This window comes from Stegodyphus dumicola, chromosome 6 (genome assembly GCF_044657685.1).
Source record: "Stegodyphus dumicola isolate Sdum_Otavi_A_Nest chromosome 6, ASM4465768v1".
Lineage (NCBI taxonomy): Eukaryota > Metazoa > Arthropoda > Arachnida > Araneae > Eresidae > Stegodyphus > Stegodyphus dumicola.
In genome coordinates, this window is record NC_140773.1 from 40,962,001 (window position 1) to 40,986,219 (window position 24,219).

The following is a 24,219-nucleotide window of genomic DNA, read 5'->3' on the forward strand; positions in this document are numbered from 1 at the left end:
ATGATGTTGTGTTAGGGTTCAAAGCTACTGACAGAACATTTCAAACTGATGAGTCTGTCTTGGGGAACACAATGAAGTGGTTAAGTAAATTGCACAATGCAGTTGTTTGGAAAATTCCCAGTTTAAATACAGCTTTTCTTGGCTGCACCTGCCAAGGATACCAAGATCTTTTAACAATTTATCCTTTTCCTTCAGGTTTCAGTCTTTTTATTTACTTTGAACATGTTATAAATTAAGCACACAACAATTTAAAGAGTCCTAGTTCAGAAAATTTATCCAGTTTCAAAACTTATGTTTCTAGGCAGTGGAAAGAAAGCACTTTGTCTGTTAAGTCGATCTGCAGTTTAATGATTCAAGGTAAGACCAATGTTTTCTTTTCTTTTCTTTCCATCAATAGTTACCTCTCTTTCTATTCAAAGACTATTAACGTACAGTAATGCTAGAAAGTATGTCACTTTTTTTTTTTTTTTCTTTTTCTTTGAGAACTTAAGAATTTTAAGGGAATATAATGTGTGCATCTCAGACAGAAGATTTTGAATAAGAAAGCCTTAAAAGATGGGGTGCAGAAGTTGCACTCCCATCTCCTATCATATGATATTGGAGAAGGAACAATCACTTATATAAAATATCTCTAAAAGATTATTTATTTTTCAACCTTAAGGAAATTCTGTCTCTCTGAACTTCATTCAGGGCAAAGAACACTAAAAATACTGCCTCACAGGTACAAGAACCAAAGGGTAGAAAAAATTCAATGAAACTCATTAGATTAAAGTACTACATACTTAAGTAATAAATAAGCCATGGTCTCCAGTAAGTTGAATGAACTTCAAAGTGCTTTTATTAGTGAAAGTAAGATATTCTGGCACTGAAGAATCAGTCTTTTGCCAATCTGAGCTTAATAAATGGCAATTTTTCTATTCATTATTATATATTTGTTTTGTTTCCAGAAAATTTGACCATAACAAGTGGCTGATTTTATAAACCAATGTGTTGAATAAGCAACAGGCACTAGATATACATCATAGTTATTGTAGTTTAATAGCTTTTTAGTGATTGATTGGTCAAAGACGATGATCAACTATAACTAAAAGCCAGTAGTGATAAATTTATTTCAACATCTTTCTAATGAACTGTAAAAGATAGTCTTATTAAAGATAGTCTTATTCAGATTATTAAAGACAAATATTTTATAAATGCAATGATAATATTCTTAAAAATATAAATGTTTATTATATGATAATATATTCTTATTTTGAAAATTCTTCATCAGATTTGCAAAATACTGGAAAATTATTATATTTGGGCTTTGGGTAGCTCATGCTAGCCAAAATATGAAGTGGCTAAAAGTAATTCGATTCTGATTTTGATTTAACTTATTCAAATGATTCTGACTCAGCAAATTAAATTCACAAATGCTTAAATAATGTTACAAATGATTATCTATGTTAAAATCTGTTTTAAATTTGTAAATCCTCAATGAAAGAATACATAAATAATATATATTTGTATTACCTTCAGTGGGTACATGAAATACATCAGGTTGCAAGTCTTTACTATGAATATTCTGCGTAACCGATAAGATAATGTCATACATAGTTGTCTTTCGAATTTGCTCTATTTGATCTTCAGTAAAGATTCTATAAAAATATTAATGATACATAAAAATGCAATTTAAGAGTCATTTTAGAATTACGTAAATGTATGTTTGCCACATCACTAAAAATGCACATAAATTATTTCTTTTAAAGATAAGCAAATGTTTGCACAAAGATGCTGATATTGGGATTTTCTTAAATTTTAACCACCTAAATCCCTCCCAGATTGGTTTCTCGCAGCACCCATATGTCATCAGGAAATTAACTACCTTCACAGTGAACAGAATCTTTGTTAATATAGAGGTCCATTCGAGCACAGTAGGAACTTACAACTGTACTGTCAAGTTTGACTCAGATGGTATGCATTGCTGCATATTCATTTAGATATTTACCAGCAGGCAGATACACCATATCTTGTTCGAGTGACTTAAAATCACCATAGTCAAGAGCCTGTCCACTGGAGCACTATCTTAAAAATAACAAAGAAACATTAAAAGAAGGTAGGTATTATCTAAACCAATAACTAAGTAAACAGTCACGAACTGCAAAGAGCTGCTGAAAAATGTAAGAACCGGGTAATATTTAATTTTATTGATTGGATAGCATTTAATCTTAAATTATATTCCTCAACTTCTTTAATTTCATTACCTCAATTGATTTTGTAAGTAATAGAATTGGTCTTTTAATTTGTATTTAAACATTGAATATAACATTGAATTCCTCAACTTCTTTAATTTCATTACCTCAGCTGATTTCCTATGCAATGAAATTGGTCTTTTAATTTATATTAAATATTGAATATAAAGATTTGCTTAGATTCAGAACTTGAATAAATTAAAAAAAAACAAAAACAAGTATATTCATTGAAAAATATAAGCATTTAAATCCAATATATATTCAACCTGGAGCAAGCTAATATAAAAAATAAAAACTATTTGCTTAAGCAACAAACTACTGTGAAAAATAAGCTAGGCTAGCAATGAGATCAATAGTACATAAATGCTTAAAAAGTGCAAAAAATGGCATGAACAAAGAGGTTTGGAACTACTACATTCGTATTTTATTTATTATTGTTATTATTACCATACAGTAACAGCTCGACTATCTGAAAACTTGGGAAATGCTGAATTCTGGATATGTGAGCATATAAAAAACAGAATTTATGATAGATAAGCCAAATGAATATGAAAAATTTATGCTCGAACATTATTAAAAGAAAGTAAATAAATAAAATATTTTTAAAAAACATTAAAAAGAAATTTGAAAGCTTTCAAATTTTATATTATGCCCAAAGGCACATTTTTTTAACAATTTGTGTTTTACCTTAATTTATTAAATATCATGTTCTTCACATTTAAACCATAAAATTCAATTCAACAGCAATATCACAAGAAAAGAAACCTTGTGTATAAAATATCCGTGCCCGAAAATGCATGTGATGTTAATGTTAATAGAATGCTTTGATATCATCGAGTCTGTTAATAAAAAATTCGCTAAAGTTTTACAAAATATGAAATAGATAATACAACAAATTCCAAATTTAGGCTTGTATTTAGGCAAATATAATGCAGGGCTTTAATATTTGGTGGCAAGAATTTGAAAAGCGATTCAGACTTTTATAGTGAACCAATGCAAAATGCCAAAATGAAATTAATGGCGCTTCTCAGCTAATGTTCCATTAGGTTAATTTTTTTTTTTTTTTTTTTTTTACTTATTACCAATATGATATCAAAAACCTTAATTTAAAATTACACAAGATTTTTTGGGGGAAAATGCATTTTTGTCATAAAAATCATTATTTCGATTATTATAAATATCTCTTCAAACACAAAAGTTATTGAGGATGTCACCAACCACTCTGGCAATAATGTAAGGGAACAAATCATTCTTTACTTAGTTTAAGAATAGGACATAGCATATAAAAAACTTAAATCGTTTATCATAATTTTTCACATAGTCATTGTTTATTCATTTTCAAAGTATTGCATTTTTTTAACACCAGGATTCTGTAACTTTGAAAATACTCTACTCCATGCAGTCCCAAAGATTAAGCATTTTTTTAAAATGTGAGCAAAAAATAGAACTTATAACCATTGTTTCAAAAATTAAACTAGCTTATCGAGAATTAATGGAATTTACAGTAAATTGAAATAAGCTTCTTATTATTGTGTTGTGACATCATGCTTATCCATTACTGAGCTAAACGCACTGTTTGGCTGCAATGTACATGTATTAATAACATTGTAAGCTCTATAATGGCATTACAAATATCTTATATACTAAATGTTTCAAAGGCAAATTTTTGTTTCTAAAATTCTTAAAAATTCCGGTTACTTGAGTTTTCAAACTAATTGAATGCTGGATAATTACACTTTTACTGTACATATACACAAATTAAAATAAGCTATACAATTGAGTACACAGAGAAAAGTAAAACTTTATGAATTGTCACAAAGTTAGATGTTCAGAAAAAAAAAAAAAAAAAATTCAGGTGACTAAAAGAAAAAAAAAATGTAGCAATGTAAAAGTATATACCCATTTTCTTTATTTTCAAACCAAAATCGATCTCCATCTCTAATTCGTTGAAACTGTTCTCTGATTATTTCTTTGAAAACAGGGCCTAGTTCGTCATCTGCTTCTAGCAGTCCGCCAACAAAAAGGTCAACTTCATCCATTGATGAATACAGCCGAGTAAGAGTATTTTCAATAACCTAGAAATTCACGTTCAAGTATGCTTCACAAATTTAGTAAGTTATGTGTTTCTTTTATTGTTGCATTTATTTTTGCATTGATAAATATACGATGCATTTATTTTTTGTATTTGATAAATAATATTTTTTCGCATAAATTTTCATAAATTTGATAAAGATTGCTGTGAATTTTCACAATAAGAAAAGAGTTTCAAAAAGGTTTATTAAAAGTAAAAGGTATCAGCTAACAAAAGTTGTGCTTAAAAAATTTAATTAGATATTACAAACAATTAAAGATTTACTGGAAGAAAAATTTATAGAAAAGAAGAATTAGTGGTAAGCAATGAAAATTTCAGCAAAAGGCTTATACTTTACCTTATAAAAACAAAATATCAAATTCTAATTACATGTTTTACTTTTTACAGTGACAAAAAATATTTAGTATCTGTTATCTCTTCTGTTATTGGAACCAGATTCAGAAAAGTATGTGAGGTTGTATTTATGCATGTATGCATGTGTACATACATACATAGACATATGCATACATACATAAATTTCTGAATCCGGTTCTGATAACAGAAGAGTACCAAACATTCGAACCTACACATGAACAAGAGAATATTTCAAAATAAAAAAATTATTAACGTGTATAAAATTTAAACAAAGTAAACTTAACTATGTGAACAATTTAATTTACAACACAAGCTAAATAATATTATTTTTTCCTTCTTTTACATCAGTTGATCTTCTATAAAGTTCTAAGGCAAATAAAATTTTATATAAAGTTTAGAAATAATTTGCTAAAATGTTTTTATTTAACGAAATTCCCATTAAGTCTGAAATATGTTGCACAGATCTGATAAGAAAATCTCAGCTTCAGTACTACTAACAGGAATATTTTCTATAATGACTTTAGCTTTCTTTACATCATTAAAAATTTCATTCTGCTAGAAGAAAAAGACTAACATAAATCTACAAGTGTGACTTTGATATGCAAGACATATATTTTCCTTGGAATGAAATAAGCAAGTAAATAAAAAGAATATGAGGTTCATAAATCAGAGACAAATTTAATAAAGGGCTTGTATGAGCCCCTAAAGTTCACCATCAGTAATAATGCAAAACCAGAAATTTTAGTAGATAACTCTTTCTGTATTAGCAATACGATCAACTATTGATAACATTACTGGGTTGAATCATAAAAATAAGAATTATACTTAACGTATTTAATGACAGCTTGCAAAATATAAGCAGTTCCTTTTACCCCGTAATTACTCTAAGTTATATTTACCTAGCATTCATCTTGTAATAAATCACAGTTTTATACTGGGCTTATAGGAAAAGTAAAATATTGATAAAAGATTTCTTTGCTAAATTCATATCACTCATTACAGACTTAGAAAATACCTTCAGATTCTTAATTCCTAACATTCAATAAAAAAAGAAGAGAAAGAAAAATACAAGCACTTGAATTTATAAAACAATGGTGCAGAATATACTACATTCAATGCTTGTTTAATTAGCTTAGATAGTATACAAGATATGATAGAATTTGGACAAACAACTTCAGGAATTCATTAAAAGCATTTACAGAAATAATATTTTTCTCTACTACTGATGGAAAAAGATCATATAATACTTTTAAGAAACTTTAACACATCTACATTTAAAAGTAAATTAACAACATTATAATACTTGTAATATTGTGATAGGAATTGAACGAATAATTCCCCTTCCGAAATTTAAGACTAACCTCTACAAACAACCAATTACTCAAATCCTCTGTAATATCAATAAGATAATCTTTTAAAACATTTATTAATATTATTTAGTTAACCATTAACTGATAGTAAATGCAAAAACTACTCATTTATAAACTCATAACATTCTTTAATTGTATATACAAAATAACAAGTAATAAAATCTTATAAATGTGATTTACGTTTTTATAACTAGATTTGGATATAGCTGCCATTTTATCAAAGTCGAGAGATCCAATATTTTCATTAGGTACAAGCATTTTTCTAGCAACCACATAACCAGGCAAACCATGATCTCGACCCCGCTGAATGTTGAGAGCCATCAGGTCTCTTCGTGTGAATTCTGGAGGACCATGCATATAACCTAAAAAGGCAATAAATGTTTTATTGAAATGCAATTAACAATTTCGTTTCAATAAATATTTTTACTAATTTAATGATATAAAAGTCTCTGAAAACATTTTTGAAAACAAAAGCAGTGACACATTAGTATACCCTCTCCTCTCAAATAATTTGTTTTGTTTGTTAAGAAATGTCTTGAATTAAAATTTTCTTTATAGAGTTTATAACTTGCTTTTTTTGGAGAGAAAAATATATTTAAGATACAACTTTCAGTGTAATACGGACACATAATTTATTCAAGCTAATAAAAATTACACTGATGTATTCAGTGTATGTATTCAGTGATTCAGTGATTCAGTACACTGTATTCAGTGTATTCAGTTCACACATGAGAAGAAAATATAGGTGCTCAACATGTTAGATGACAATGAGTTGCAACCCATTGTCCAATTAATGTCAATTTCATTGAGTAGTGCAGCAGAAGGTCTTTTCCTTTTATGTACTATTTTAACAAATCCAGCACATTGCTTTAAGTTCAATAGAATACAAAGATTTCATCTAGTATAAGTATTCATTTATTACTTTACAATACATTTTAATACTTTTCTTAAGAAATAATTCACACAGATGATGAATAATTAAGTGAAGAGATTAAGTTTACTCACATATTTCAAATTTATTATCAATCTTGCACACTGTTTATTAGCATTTTCCATAATGTAAGTATTCATTTATTACTTTAAAATGCATTTTAATACCTCTCTTAAGAAATAATTCACACAGATAATGCATAATTAAGTGAAGAGATAAGTTTGCCCACATATTTCAAATTTATTATCAGTTATTAAAGATAGACAAAACTACCCAAGATTCTAATTTAATACAGTAGAAGATGGAAAATTGTCAGTTTTTATCATCCTTTAAGCAATCAACACTGGTTTTGAAAATTTTATAATAAATCAGTAATATACATAATAGTTGACATATGTATAACATATATAATAGTTAACATAACATAATCATAATTAAGATACAGTAACATGCCAAAAAAGTATTAATTTAGAAGTCAAACAACAAAAATCAGCATTATATTCTCAAATTTTCACAGGACTAGTTTTGGTGGTTTTACCAAACCATCATCCTCAGCTGCCAAAGCACAAATGGTTGAAAATACTGTTCTGCACTTTAGCAGCTGAGGATGACTGTTCGGTAAAACCATCGAAACTAGTCCTGTGAAAATTTGAAAATATAATGCTGATTTTGTTGTTTGACTTCTAAATTAATAGCATAACCATGTTTAAAAATAAATCATATAAAAGTTATATAGCTAAATTCTTTTTCAATTCAAAAAGAATATGATACATAATTTTTAACAGAGATTTCTGTTTAGTAAAATGATTTGTTTTTCATTAACCGCTGGCAGCAATGAATTTTCATGAACTTATTGTATACATATTTAAATAGCAAATAATGTTCAACTAACTTACATCTCAAATCATCAACTATTGACAAATCTTCCCTTTCTGCAGCTTGGTGAGCCATTCCAATAATTAGAGATTCAATACTATTGTTATAAATGATTTCCTAAAAAATAGTTTATATAAAACAGGCTATATATTAGCTGCTTGACTTCAAATATATATTATTAGAGAGGGAAAAAAAACTCATTTTTAACACAATAAATGCTATTATTATCTTAATTCAGTTTCACATTTAAATTGGGCACTTTCTGAACAATGAAATTTATTTAAATAACAAAGTACGAATTTGCTTTCATAATACTGCATAAAATAATCCATCAAAATCTTAGCCAAGGTTCCTCCAATGAAAATGAAAAGAGAAATTCAGTCTGAAAAACTGGAATGCAAAATGTCTTTACATATTCCACTGGAATAAGTATCCTCTCACCTTCTAAAAGTCATAGTAATTGTAACAATTAAACATCATTCTACTACTTTTCTCATAATGGTTCATTTGAGATAATGAATTACAGTAAAATTTTATGGACTGAAGATACACTGTGCTAATATTGTCCACTTTTATCCTTTATAAAATGCACTGTCAGAAGCTTTTAACTGTAATAAGGATCTCAAGATTTAAACAAGTAACTTGCTTTTATCTGTAATCCAAAGAGTGGATAGCAATGTGTAACACACAGATTAGAAAAATAGCATTGAAGACAATAATATTATTGGCATGTCTATTCATATAGGCCTTTTGTTAGAAATTTGCATTTCCTATTTGTCTCACGGTTAAAAAATCACATCATTAAACTTTATTATGTAAGTATGAGCAGCCATAAGCAAAGTGCTTCTTTCTTGCTGATATTGAGTTCCTTTGAGGTTAGTTTGCCTTATTATTCAACTCAACACAGCCTTTGACTTTTGAACTTCAGTGCCTTCAACATATGTATACATATGTGTCTTCAACATATGTGTCTTAATTATATGTATACTCCTGAACAGGTCAACAAAGCTACTGGTTTCTCTCAGAATCAAAGAATATCCTGGATACTTTTTGAACAAGAGAAAGCAGAATTGAAGTAATCAGTATTGATGCCCAAGTTCCTGCATTAAAGAACAAATATTATTACAGAATTCATGAACCAACATTTGACTTATGTGCTGTTATGTAATGCCGTCAATAAACTTCTGAAGATATCCACGAGACAATTTTATGAATAACTTTATTGAATGAACACCAGACTTTTAATGTATTAATGTTTTAATGACGCGAGTTTTATGTATCCTTTTTTTGTGGATGGCATCAGTTTTCGGCGTTGCCATGCACGTTCTAATCCGTGTTTGCTTAGTGATAGAAGTGTTCTATGAATTTAATGTTGATATGAATATGAATTGAATTATTATATGTGTATTTTTTGTGTTCTTTTTATTGAATAATATCCTAGTTCCTGCTTTACTGTGAAACTGTGAAAATACTGAGGTCAAGTGTTAACAAAGTTGTTTATTCGTCAAGAAACATGTGCAGAATTCAAGTAGATACGATTTATTTCTTTTTCCATAAATATTGAAATTGTAAACAGATATTCTAATAGTAGACTCACTGTGTCTAATTATTATTAAGGTTTACATACGTATATATTAAGAACCTGTGTAGAACAACCGTTGACGGTTAGTCTCGGCGTAGTTCTGATATTTTTTTATAATATTTTCGTTACAAGTGGCGTCCGCGACAGGATGCAGTGAGGTTTTTGTTAGAATTATTTTGTTGAATGGTATTTTGTGAAGTAAAGCTGGTTTCATTGATCGTTTTATTATGAATCCTTTAACTGCAAAACGCGTAGGATTGTGTTCTTCCTTTACCAAGACTGTTAATGTTTTGAAAAGCAAAATTGGTAAGGATGATTTTTCAGCAGGTATAATTAAAGATAAATTTACAAAGTTGCAAATGTTACAGAAAGATATTGAGGAACTTAACGAGCAGATTTTGAATTTTATAATTTCGACTGATGTAACGCCTGAAAAAGTTAACGATGAAATGGAAAGCTGGGATATTTATAAGGATGAATTTATTACCATTTCTCGCTTAGTTAGTGAGAAATTAGGTGCCTTAGAACAGATAAATTTAGAAACTAGGTCGCGAGGTAATGTTTCTAGTAATTCACCTCGTAATACTAAATCGTTAAAGCTTCCGAAAATAGAGCTTAAGAAGTTCGATGGAGAATTATTGAACTGGCTTCCATTTTGGTCTCAGTTCGAAAAAATACACGAGGGCCCTTATTTGCACGAAAGTGACAAATTTCAGTATCTTGTGCAAAGCATGAAACAAGGGACGCGTGCTAGAGACTTTATTGACAGTTACCCAATGTCCGTAAAAAATGATTCAAAAGCTATTAGTGCTCTTAAGGAACGTTTTGGGAATCATTATTTATTAATTGAGGTATACGTGAGAGAACTTGTTAAGTTGATTGTAACGAATGTTAAGACAGGCAGTAGTAAAAAATTACCATTGCCACAATTATTTGATAAGATTGAAGCACAATTAAGAGCTCTCGAATCCTTAGATATTAAAATGGAAAGCAATGCTTGTTGGTTATATCCCATGGTAGAATCATGCCTCTCGGAGGAAGTCCACAGAGCCTGGCTAAGAAGTCCGCTTTTTGGAGAAGTAAAGGAAAGTCAGAATATTTCTGGCCTAACTAATTTGATGAAATTTTTAAGATGCAAAGTGGAAGAGGAGGAAAGACTTAAGTTAGCGCGGAGTGGATTTGAAATTTTTGGGCAAAAAGACAAGTATTGTAATAAATCGAAAAGGGAATTAAAAAACAAATTTAAATCGAAACAGTTAACGAATGTCCCTACGGCAACAGGTTTCCTTACGACAAAAGATAATAACTGTATTTTTTGCGATAAACTGCATGATAGTAAGGACTGTTACGAAGCACGCTCTCTGTAATTACATGAGAAAAAGAATAAAATTAGGCTTAAGAGATGTTGCCTAAAGTGCCTTTCGCCTGGACATGTTGCTAAGTCGTGTAAACAGTTTGTACGTCTCTGCCCAAATCTGCAGATATAGGAAACGCAGGAAAAGGCAACAGAGCCAGACACCATTCACGCAACTACGGCGGGACAGACGTGTTCCACGGAGATAGCTCTCATGACAATTAAAGTCAATGTGTTAGGAAAATCAGGCACGAGAGAAGTACGATCGCTTCTCGATTGCGAATCACAAAAATCATACATTTTGAAGTCAACGGTACAGGAATTAGGACTAATTCCCTTTGCCGAGGAAACTGTAGCTCACACGCTTTTTGGAGGGGTTAAAATTGAACCGAATGTACATAAAAAGTATCGGATCAAGCTACGCTCTCTCAATCCTTATATGAGAAAAGAAATGGAATTTGTGTTTTTGGATCAGGAAGCTATATGTGGAAATATAGCACGCGTACCTAAGGGCCCTATTTTAAAAGAACTTAAGTGTAAAAAGATCTGGCTTTCAGACATAGGAACAGGTTGTCCGAAGATAGAGATGCTAATAGGTAGTGACATTTATGGTACAATTCTTACAAAGAAAGTCAAACAGCTCGATGGAGGTTTGACTGCAATTAACACTACATTAGGATGGACTGTTTGTGGTCGACTTAAGGAGCATTGCAAACGACAAAGTAGTGGTATATTTACTCTGAATGTAAGTCTGACGTTTTGGGACCTAACGTATCCGATCATTGGAACTTAGAGACAAGAGGAATTTCAGATTTCAGCAGTAATTCTACAAAGAACGCGGAAGAAGATATTGCTTGTGAACATTTTTTGGGTTCCTTAGGTAAAAATGAAGAGCAAAGTCACGTAGCAGAAAAGCTTCGAAATTCTTTTTTTATGTTGATAATTGTGTCACGTCTCTTGACACAGAGAAAGAGTCAAAATATTTTATGGATAAATCAATTGATATTTTGGCGGAAGCTAAGATGGACCTATGGATGTGGACATTTGGTCCTATAAACAACATTAATAAAATTTCGAGGAATGATAATTCGGAATCTCTTTCTAAGAATCAGATTTCAGTCTTGGGTATTCTATGGGATAGAACGGATGATAGCCTTTCTATTCATATTAAGCCTGTGCAAAATCTAGACAACCTGTCAAAAAGAGAGATTTTGTCCTTTTAACACAGGGGATTTTCGATCCGCTAGGGTTCTTAGCTCCTGTATTATTACCGGCTAAGTTATTGATTCAAGAAGTTTGGTCTATTAAAGCAGATTGGGATTCTCCACTGTCAGAAGAGGTCAAACAAAAATTTTTGAAATGGTACTGTGATTTATAGATCTTATCAGATTTGAAAATATCCCACAGAACAGGATATGGAAACAAACAAACTTGGACTTTGCATGTTTTTTGTGACTCGAGCCAGAGAGCTTACGCGACCGTGATTTTCTTATGCTGCGAAAACAATGGTGACACGTGTAAATTTTCTGATCGCAAAATCTCATGTTGCACCTTTAAAAAAGATGACAATACCACGTCTTGAACTTTTAGCTCGTGTTTTAGGAATACGTCTAGCGAAGTATGTTGTAGAGGCATTATCCTTAGAAGAAATTTAAAAACATTACTGGTCTGATTCCACCACAGCTCTGTCATGGATCAAGTGCAATGATGAATGGGGAACTTTTGTAGGAAATTGTGTCAGAGAGATTTGTGCACTTTCAGAAGAAAATCAGTGGTTTTACATGCCAAGCCAGTTAAATCCAGCTGATATACCATCTCCTGGTTGTACCCCTCATCAAATTCTAAAGAATTCATGGTGGGAGGGTCCTAACTGGTTAAAGAATCCGAAGGATAGTTGGCCACGCCTTGAAATTAAACCCAATGAGGTATTAATTTCTTCCGAAATCAGAAAGAAAACTGTAGTATTAAATGTTAGTGTGAGTACCGATACATCTAAGTGGTATGGAAAACATTCTAAATTTTCAGCAATTGTAAGGATTTTAGCAAGGGTTCTAAGATTTATTACACGCTGTCAGGCAAAATCTGTAAATAGAGCAAAATTCTTGTCTGCAGCCGAGTTAAAAGATTCAAAAAACACTTTGAGTCTACTAGTTCAACATAAAAGGTTTTCTCAGACTGGAGATGTAATAAATAATCTTTCAGTCATCAGAGATGAAATAGGACCGATAAGAGTGAAAACAAAGATTCTCGCAAGAGATGATGAATTTGGATTTAAATATCCAATTCTGCTTCCGTCAAAACATCATATTGTGCAAAGTCTAGTGCTTGAATACCATAAAAAGAATTCTCATGCCTGTGTTCAAATGCTCATGTCAATGATTAGAGAAGAATATTGGATTATTTCAGCTAGACAAACAATTAGATCAATAATCAAGAAATGCATTACCTGTAAGAGATTCACAACAAAGTCACCTTCAATCATACCTATTCATTTACCTTTAGACAGAGTACGGGACGCTCAAACTTTCGAAGTCACCGGAATTGACTTGTGTGGTCCCCTTATTCTTAGGAAAAGAACTAAAGCCTGGGTGGTGCTGTTTACATCCGCAGTCTACAGAGCAATACATTTGGAGATCGTGACATCCTTAAGTGCAGATTGCTGTGCACTCGTGTTGAGAAGATTCATCGCTCGACGAGGCCGTCCGACAGTTATCTATAGTGACAATGGCATGAACTTTATTGGTGTCTCTTGTGCATTGAACCAATTTGAGTGGCAAAAGATAATGGCTCTTGAAACGCTAAATCCAATTAACTGGAAATTCATTCCTCCAACCGCAGCATGGTGGGGCGGTTGGTGGGAGAGACTAATTCGCATAGTGAAAAATCTACTTGTTCGAGTTCTTGGTAAGTCGTCTGTTATGTATGAGGAACTGCTCACGATTCTTTGCGACGCAGAAGCCACCGTTAACAACCACCCGCTAACATACATCTCCAATGATGCAGATGAGTTGAAGCCTCTAACACCATCCAACTTTCTCCAAGATGTAAAAGAGATTGGAACGGCTGATCTTGATCATTTGGATAGGAACAAACTGGTAAAGAGAGAATGTTATTGCCAAGAACTGCATAAACAATTCAAGCGACGATTCCGGAAAGAATACTTAGGTCAGTTGGTGCAAAAAGCTGGCACATCTGACAAAATTTTCAAAGTTGGAGAAGTGATCCTTGTTGGTTCTGAAAACCAGAAGAGATTTAATTGGCCACTTGCAGTAATTGAAGAACTGTATCCAGGGAGAGACGGCCATGTGAGAGTCATCTTGTCAAAACTCCACTTGGTCATCTCGTTCGTCCAGTCAAAAAAAATTACCCTCTAGAAGTTAATTCTTCTGGGGATCCCATTATACCAGATCAACATACTAGTAATGACCCACCAGCAACATCACAGAATGACATTCCAATTCAGAAGGATGTTTCAGCAGCTCCTCAGATGTCAAGAAGCGGCAGAGTAATCAAGATACCTAAGAGACTGGGCTATTGAACTTTCGAACTTTGTTGATTTACCTCAAAGGTGGCAGATCAAGGTGGGAGGATGTTACGTTATGCTGTCAATAAACTTCGGAAGATATCCACGACACAGTTTTATGAATAACTTTATTGAATGAACACGAGACTTTTAATGTATTAATTTTATAATGATGTGAGTTTTATGTATCCTTTCTTTATGGATGGCATCAGTTTTCGGCGTTGCCATGCACGTTCTAATTCGTGTTTGCTTAATGATAGAAGTGTTCTATGAATTTAATGTTGATATGAATATGAATTGAATTATTATATTGTATTTTTTGTGTTCTGTTTATTGAATAATATCCTAGTTCCTGCTTTACTGTGAAACTATGAAAATACTGAGGTCAAGTGTTAACAAAGCTGTTTATTCGTCAAGAAACATGTGCAGAATTCAAGTAGATAAGATTTATTTCTTTTTCTATAAATATTGAAATTGTAAACAGATATTCTAATAGTAGACTCACTGTGTCTAATTATTATTAAGGTTTATATACGTACATATTAAGAACCTGTGCAGAACAACCGTTGACGGGTAGTCTCGCCGTAGTTCTGATATTTTTTGGTATTTTTCATAACACGTGCTGAGGCTAATACGCAATTTATTCTTATTAAGACTGTGTAAACAAAGCCTACTGTTTGCTGTGTTAGGAACTATCTCAAGCTATGGACAGCCTTTTTTTCTGCTTTTCTAATGCTGCTTAATTATTTCCAAGCCATGAATTTAGTAAAAGAGAAAAACAAGTATGAAATACATAAAAAGCTTTTATTTGAAGTTTGCAATATATTATATATATATATACGTGATAACATTACCTGTGCATTGTAGAAACTATCACAAAGGCGAATCACTGAAGTGTCACATTTGTTAGGTTTTAATCTGAAAACATAAATAAAGTATCCTTATTAGCATAGTTCCAAACAATTTTCTTTCAAAAAATAAATAGTATGTCAAATTGATAGTTCTAACAGGAAAACATATTTTCTTCATCCCCTCATTTAAACTGTGGCAATTTTCCTACCCACAAGAAATACATTTCAATAAGAAGTTTCAATTCATCATGACAAATAAGAACAACTCATTTAATTTAATTACAGTCAACAGACAACACTGGCACATTTATCTCTATGTAAAAATTTGTTACAGCTTATTGTCTTATGATGGAAGATTCAAAATTAGTTTTATGTAAATTCAGAGACACCAGCAGAAATAAATTCATTTTTAAATTGCTTAAGTGTATTTTATGATAAATATTGATGATTCAGCAATTAAAAAAAATAAAAAAAAAAATAAACCATTAACTGTACCTTTCCCTCTGTAAAAAGTTGCCAAATTCCACTGAGGGAGTTGTATTAATACGTAAGAACCAAAATCAACAAATAAAGAAGTATCAATAAAAATTTAAAACTATGAAAATTAATGTTAGAGAAGGGAATTCTTCATATTTTATTACTACAAGAAAAATCTCAAAGGTGTTCATAAATATATAAGGGCAATTCGGAAGCTAACTTCTGTTGCAGGTGGGCACTAGTAGCAGTGGGCAGAATGCAACAATTGCTACATCAAGCAATCTGTGATTGAGTAAGCTTCCTGGTACCATAGTTAGACTGTCATACTGCTTCATATCTGCTGGTTATTATGTCTCAAAATGTGCATTGCAATTGAAAATCTGCCAAATGTCAGGTAAGAAAAGTAATACAATTTCTTTGGACCCCCCCCCAAAAAAAAAAAACTGTCAGCAGCAGTCATTCTTTGTGAACTGTGTGTCGTATACCACTTAAACATTATGAGAAAGGTGTAGTGCATCAGCAGGTGAGATTTTTTAAAGTAGGAAGAACAAACATTCATGATGAATCAAAAAGTGGGAGGCCATCTGTAGTCAGTGATGATCTCATGAAGCAAATTGACAACAAAATCCATCAGATCTGTCGATTCACATTTTTGGAACCTTCACAACAATTTCTGACTGTTTTGTATGAGGCAGTCACCAGAAAATTAGGATACCAGAAGTTCTGTGCTTGATGGGTACCGAAAATTCTCACCGAAATCCACAAAACCAATTGAATGGGTGCTGCCTCAGACTTTCTTTCCCGGTACCATTAAGAAGGGGAGGAGTTTTTGAACAGAACAGTGACTGGTGTTGAGACTTTTGTAATGCAAGTGAATGCTGAGACAAAACAACAGTGAATGGCATGGGGTCATACTGGTTGAGGAAAGCCTATCAAAATTTGTAAGATATGGTCACTGTGCTTTGGGATACTAATGGAATCTTGCTTGTCAAATTGATGGAAAGTGGTATGAGAATCAGTTCTGAAATTTACTGTAACACTTTGAGAAAACTAAAAAGAGTCATCCAAAACAAATGTTGCAGCCTGCTGACATATGGAGTTGTGTTCCAGCATGATAGCACTCGCCCTCACAGTGCTCAGTGAACACAAAATCTTATGGGATGTGTTTCAACACCCGTCCTACAGACTTGACTTAGCTCCTTCTGATTGCTATCACTGTTACCTGCAACTAAGAAGTGGCTGGTGGCACAGCACTTCACTGATGATGAGGAACTTCAAACCATGGAGACAAGTAGGTCGCAGGCAGCTATGTTTTATGCAGAAGGGATTGGTACGTTAGCAAAATGCTATGACAAGTTATTGAATGTACATTGTGATTATGTTAAAAAATAGAGGACAGCTGTACCTTTTAGGTATAAATAAAAAATTGGTTGAATCTATGCATTTTTTAAATTTATTTATAGTGAAATGAAGGTTAGTTTCCAAATTTCTCTAACGTAAAGTAATATTAGGTCTAACATAATGCAATACAAATAATATAAAGTAGAAATAAACTTTACGTTTAAAGTAAAAATGGCTGACCTCCTCTTGACAAGGTAAAAGTTAAAGAATGATAATACAGCTTTTCCATACATATTTTTAGTTTTATTTCCACTCCATGAGTTCTTTTTGTCTTTTTATGATTTTTAACAACTGCAATATCATCACTCTACATTTTTTGCATATGGTGTTCAGATATAATTATTTTGACCTTACGTTACTTATTAATTGAATCTTTGCAGCAATTTGCACAGGATGAATTTTTAAGTTAATTTTACATTATTAGTTATAATTTGGAAATTTTTTTTTCTTAGAAATTATTGGTTTATATATATATATGAGCAATACCTCTTATAAACACCTGTAGGAACCAATGTATGCCCAAATCTCATAGCTGCAGACTGAAAAGCATTTGAGATACTAGGATCAATACTTGGGTCATATCCTGAAAAAAATTTTCACTAACATTTATTTTTATTAATTTTATACAGCAAAATAAAATTTAGCAAAGTTATGCACAAAATTATTGAATCAACAAATACTTATGTATTCTGGTAGTTTCTCTCCTAAAAATGATGGAAGCCATTCATTGACAATAACATTCTATATAAAATGAAGAAGAAAAAAAAAAAAAAAAACATGGTAAAATTATTCAAAAATTCATAATGAAAATATTTAAAAAAAGTTTTAAACAGATCGGAATTTTTCTGAATATACACAAACTCACCTGAAGAGTTGCAATGACCCATTTTCTAGCTTCATTGAAGCATTTTTCATCTGTCCATTTTTCTTTTTTATTGCATATGATTCCAGCCAAATGGTTATGCCAACGATAAAAAATTATATTTATGGTTAAAACAAATGGATTTTCATGAGCCAAGGGATTACCAATTCCTAAAGAAAAATGGTCAGTACATACTTTTTTAACCTCTAATCATAAATTTTTTATCTAAAACTATTACATGAATTAAAAAATAAAAACTGGATGATTTAACTTGAATTTGCTTTGAACAAATGCAATACTGTTTGTCAAGGAAAACATTAAACATGAAAAATATTTTAAAAATTCTAATATCTTCCCGAGTTTATATTTAATTATCATTTTCTACAACAGATGGTACCATATTTATTTGATCTTTCTTCACTGATGATTACTCTGTATATCAGACAGTTTGCTTTTTTCACATTTATACTTTTTTTGGGGAGCGGCTCCTGAATATGATATCACAGATAGCCCTTGAAATTGACAGTTTTATTTAAAACATATGTATATAACAATGCTTTTTTGTCTAAATTTAGAGAGTTGAAGCCTTTTGATAATATAGCACTATGATTGTGAACACCCTAAGCCAATGGTATTCAAACTATGGGCTGTGACCCTAAAAATTTGAATGAATGGTATATAACTAAGGGTCAATGCTCTGATAGGGGTTGTGAATTAGTTTTTGGAGTCATTTACCTTTTTATGGGGTCACACTACTATAAAGTTTGAATACCACTGCCCTAAGCCCTCAGACTGAGAGCTAAACAGGTAAGTGCAGACAGATCAGTAAACTGCATAGAATAACTTATAATGCAAATGAATCAGAAAACTTCCATATATCTGAAAGGCATACACTTTTCGGATAGAATTTGTGTTAATCTATGCTTTCTTTCAATCCAACTGTAAACAGAAGAATCTTTTCAATAATCCAGCATGGTAATTGTAGGGCAACATGAGCCACCAAACTCAGAGAACTAAATGAGGGTTGATTGGTACAATCAACAGACAATCCAAATGATCCAAAAGGCTTCAAAATATTCGTCCAAAATAACTGTGAAACAAACCTTGTTGCACAAGAAAATGCAAAGCAGATGCCTGGTAAATTAACTGATTTATATTCATGAGAATTGATTGTCAAAAGTAGTCGCATATGAGTAACAACAGTGGACTTGCACTAAATGAAAAACATAATTTTCATTGACTGATTGTCTTCTCTGATAAGTCAAGTTCAGAGCTCCGATGAACAGGATATTGACATATCGAGGGGGGGGGGAACCCATGAAAAACTAATACCATCAACCATTGTTATATACCAGTAACCATGCTGCACTAGTATGATCATTAGCGGTCTTGGGAATTGTACTTGACATAGCCTGGGTCCATTCAGAGCTATGCAAAGTACTCTCAACCAATATGGATATCTCTCTATACTGGACAATCAAGTCTATAAGTACATGTTAATGGTCTTTCAGATGACCAGTGGGATAGTCACCAGTAGAAGAATGTGGCATGTTATATCACCAGAACTGTTCATGAGTAGTTTCATGTTTCCAGCTACTATCATGGCTTAACAAAACAAACATATCTGAGATCGCTTTGACAATTATGTTCAGTGATAATTTTTACCACTGCACATCCACTGGCAACTAAATGTCATATGCATCACAGTCTGTATGGCTACAAATATTTCTAGAAAACAATCATTATTTCTCCTGGGGTGCCTTGCTGTTATATAAGCAGCTAGATATGGTTATTCTGGATATTAGCAACTAGTTGTAATGGGAAAGCAGTATAATGATGCTTCATCATAAAAGCAGAGATACTTACAAAGTTTAAGTTGCTAACACAAAATTTTTTATAAGAAATGCTAGCATCTTTATGTCAAGCACCTTTGCAATTGTTTCTAATACGGCATTCTGGCGAATGCTGGACAACCAGCATAAGGGTGCCAGCAGCTAATGAAGGCATTCATTCACACAGATGTGATTTGATTGTGGAAAATACAGTTCACAACAAGAAATGTAGGAGATTGATAAAAAAATTTACAGAGCATTTGCTTTTATAAAACATTCCCAGGCAGCATGTCTCCAAAAATATACGTATAATTTTGGTGAAATAAGGATATGATATTTTTTGTAAGTTACTTTTACGAAATTTATACGAATAAAAAAGGCTGAAGTTACTGTTGACTCTTTATCGTTATTTTCCACACGTTATTTTTACAAAAATTATAAGAATCTGAATGTACTGAAAGAAACTTATGTAATGTACCGCCTTTATGGTATATTTCATATGTCAATTTTACAGATATTATATGAAGTCTAAAAAGATTGAAAATGAAGTTTATTAATTCAAAATATTGTTGTGTGCGTACGGGTTCATTATGAAATGAATGCACAAGTCCGATGAAAAATGAACAAAAAATTTATTATTATCACAACAAAAATGCTTAAATTTTCTCAAATTATCATGCAGAATTACAATATCTCACAGTAGTTATCTTTTAACTACTCAAATATCCAATATAACGTAATTCAAAACAGCTAAAGAACGCTAATCCGCGAATTCGCTACAATCAACAAGAGCAGTTTTCTAAGCAACAACAAACTAAGCAACTGCTACAAACTGAGATGTTTTCCTCCTTTTATAAGATTTTAAAATCACGCGCTAGAATTTTCCAGTACTTTCTCGAAATCAAAAAGAGATATTTATTTATTTAATGCACGCGCTCTTGTATTTTCAATTTTCTGGCTTAGCTTTCATTTAATTTATAATTGAACTAACATTAGCTTTTTAAATACTAAATTCGTAACACTGCCCCCTTCCCAAGGACTGCACGTCCCGGGCAGTACAATCCCTGGACAGGAAGCTAAACTTACGACTGTGGCATAAATGCAACTGAGGCATAAACATTACATTACAATATCAAACAACATGAACAATAAATGCAATAACTAACTTAAACAAATCAAATACTCTCAAATACTAAATACAAAACAAATCAAATACACATTTAAAAACAAAAAAGGACCATGGTCTGATACTATTTACAATTATTTACATTATGTACATTATGTACTATGGCCATAGTAATGAGCTAACCTGTCGTAATGAACGACTTTAAGTTTAGAGTTCGAAGACTTACGAATCCGAACCACGACGTCATTCAGCCTGTTCAGGACTGTGTACGGCCCATCCCAAGGTGACTGTAATTTCGGACAAAGTCCTTTCCGTCGAGTCGGATTCCACAACCACACCTTGTCTCCTTCGTGGAATTGATGTTCAGTAGCTCTTGTGTCATATCGGGTCTTCATCTTCTCCGTCGCCAAGTTGACTCGCTCTCGTGCAAAATTGTGCATCACTTCAAACCGGGCCTGGAGATCTTGAATATATTCCTCAGACGATGAAGGAGCATCCGGAGGGCGGCCAAACAATAGATCACAAGGCAGACGAAGGTCACGAGCGAAGAGCATCTGTGATGGAGAATAGCCGGTAGTCTCGTGGACAGCACTGCGGTAAGCCAGTAAAAAGAGTGGTAATTTCTTGTCCCAGTCCTGTTGGTTTCTGGAAACCACTAATGAGAGGTTATTAAGGATGGTTCGATTGAACCTCTCTACCATGCCGTCCGACTGGGGATGCAATGGTGTCGTTTGAGTTTTGTCAATGCCAAGTAGTTTGCATAGTTCTTTGATTACTGCCGAGGCAAAATTCCTTCCCTGATCGGAATGTAACTGAAGAGGCACTCCGAACCTGGAAATCCAGTGCTGTGTCATTACCTCAGCTACTGTGATTGCCTCTTGATCAGGAATAGGATAAGCTTCAGGCCACTTGGTGAAGTAATCAATGACAACGAGTATGTATTTGTTGCCATCAGCAGTTCGTGGCAGAGGTCCCAGGATGTCAAAGGCGATACGTTCAAAAGGCGCACCTACGTTGTAACGTTGCAGTCTGCCTCGGCTGCGTTTCCTCGGTCCTTTCCGACCTGCACAGGCATCGCAAGATCGGCACCACTTTTGCACGTCATTCTTTGCATTATTCCAGTAAAAGCGCTCACAAACTCTCTGTAAGGTCTTCATAATTCCAAAGTGACCTCCTGTAGGGCTGTTATGTAGTTCTTTGAGGACATCAGGAATCCGGGATCTTGGAAGTATCAGTTGCCATCGGAACGTCTTCCCTCATCCGACTCGAATTTCCAGTATAAGACGCCGTTTCGAATGTGCAGTGAATCCCAGAGTGCCCAGTATTGTTTTGTTGTAGGACTACAGATAGAAATGTCCTGCCATGTAGATTTTCTGTTTGATGACTCTATTAAATCAAGTATGGGTTTAATGTCGCGGTCTTCCAGCTGGTCTTTCCTGACTTCATCATCACTCCACAGGTCTCGATCAGCCGATGTTGATAATGTAATTTGTCTTGCGACCGGAGTCAGCAGCTCGTATTTCACTTCCACCCTGGAACAATATCGGCAGCTTTCTTGGCAAGGTCTTCTAGACAGGGCGTCAGCATTTCCGTGTGATGATCCCTTACGATGACGGATAGTGATGTCATATTCTTGGAGTCTCTGTATCCACCTGGCTATTTGACCCTCAGGATTTTTGAAATTTAAAAGCCAGGCCAATGAGGCATGGTCCGTGCGGAGGAGGAATTTTCTCCCGTATAGATAATGATGGAAATGTTCTACAGCTTTGACTATGGCGAGCAACTCTTTCCTTGTGACACAGTAATTCCTCTCCGGTTTAGACAGGCACTTGCTCCAGTAAGCTACTACACGTTCTTGGCCGTCTATTTCTTGGGACAAAACAGCACCGACACTTTCATTGCTCGCGTCGGTGTCAAGAATGAATGGTCTGTCGAGCTGAGGATACGTCAGGATTGGAGCAGATGTTAAAGCTTCCTTTAAGTTGTTAAATGCATCCTTGCATTCCTTTGTCCACAAGAATCTTTGCTTGCTCTCTGTCAGCTTGTGAAGTGGTCTTGCGATGGAAGAAAAGTTCTTCATGAATCTCCTATAGTAGGTGCAAAGCCCTAAGAAGTTTCTCAGCTGATGGACATTTTCGGGACGCGTCCAGGATTTAACCGCTGATACATTTTCAGGATCCGTGCGCACACCTTCTGCAGAGATGACATGTCCCAGGTAAGTCACTTCCTTTCAAAACAATTTGCATTTAGCAGGAGTCAGCTTCAGATTGGCCTCTTTCAGTTTCTGAAGCACCTTTCTAAGATTTTCTAGATGCTCTTCAAAACTCTTTCCGACGATGATGATATCGTCCAGGTATATCAGACAGGCTTCGTAGGAAAGGCCTTTCAAAACAGTCTCCATAAGACGTTCGAATGTTGCCGGCGCATTACACAGTCCAAACGGCATCACTTTGAACTGCCAAAGTCCTTGTCCCGTAGTAAATGCCGTCTTTTCTCGGTCATCAGGATGGATTTCTACCTGCCAATACCCACTCTTTAAATCAAGTGTTGAGAACCACTTGCTTCCAGAAAGAGTGTCTAGAATGTCATCAATTCTAGGAAGAGGGTAACTGTCTTTCTTCGTAACCTCATTCAACCGGCGATAGTCAACGCAAAATCTTGTTGAGCCATCTTTCTTTCTGACGAGAACGATGGGAGATGCCCATGGACTCACTGAAGGCTCGATGACATCGCCTTCTTCCATATCTTTCAACAGTGTTCGCACTTCTTCCTGTTTAGCAAACGGTAGACGTCTTGGATGTTGCTAGATCGGGGGATGATCGCCAGTATCTATTCTATGTTGTGTCAAACTAGTTCGACCCACGTCAGAAGACGAGCGGGAGAAAACAACTTGAAGATCTTTAATGACGCGATCAGCAGCATTTTTCTCTTTATCGTTTAATTGTGCATTCTGCAATAACTCTGATGTAATGCTCTCTGAGGACACGGATTCTGGGATGTTACTCTTTCTTTCAACGCTGGTTACTGGAGTACATGTTGCAACCACTTCACCTTTCTTAATAACTCTCGACTTTTCAGTTACATTGGCGACTCTCACCGGGATAACCGTTCTGGATAGGTCGACAAGTGTTGAGGCTACTAGTACTCCTTTTGGGATATTACAGTTATTGGGATATTCTATGATGCCGTAGCGGAAATTTCTGTTTTCGGCTATGGATCCAGGAAGTAAAATTTCTGTTCTTGCCGGTATTGCGATATAGTCTTGTGCTATGATTTTATGGACAGATTTAACTTCTTCATCATTAACGAGAAATAACGCTATGTCCTCAGATGTAGAATGCAATTCCTTATTTTTAA

General features: G+C 33.4%; 1 protein-coding gene across 4 annotated transcripts in view; it reads right to left on the minus strand.

Moving 5' to 3' along the window:
- LOC118182489 (dual oxidase 2-like) overlaps positions 1 to 24,219 on the minus strand; it is a 156,319-nt gene that overhangs the window by 67,056 nt on the left and 65,044 nt on the right. For all 4 annotated transcript variants that reach the window (XM_035351838.2, XM_035351836.2, XM_035351835.2 and 1 more), the window contains 8 exons: positions 17,908 to 18,074; positions 17,723 to 17,783; positions 17,529 to 17,625; positions 15,168 to 15,231; positions 7,875 to 7,971; positions 6,228 to 6,409; positions 4,131 to 4,306; positions 1,513 to 1,637 (listed from right to left, as the gene is read on the minus strand). In XM_035351838.2, the coding sequence (XP_035207729.2) occupies positions 1,513 to 1,637; positions 4,131 to 4,306; positions 6,228 to 6,409; positions 7,875 to 7,971; positions 15,168 to 15,231; positions 17,529 to 17,625; positions 17,723 to 17,783; positions 17,908 to 18,074 (969 nt within the window). The remainder of the gene's footprint in view (positions 1 to 1,512; positions 1,638 to 4,130; positions 4,307 to 6,227; positions 6,410 to 7,874; positions 7,972 to 15,167; positions 15,232 to 17,528; positions 17,626 to 17,722; positions 17,784 to 17,907; positions 18,075 to 24,219) is intronic.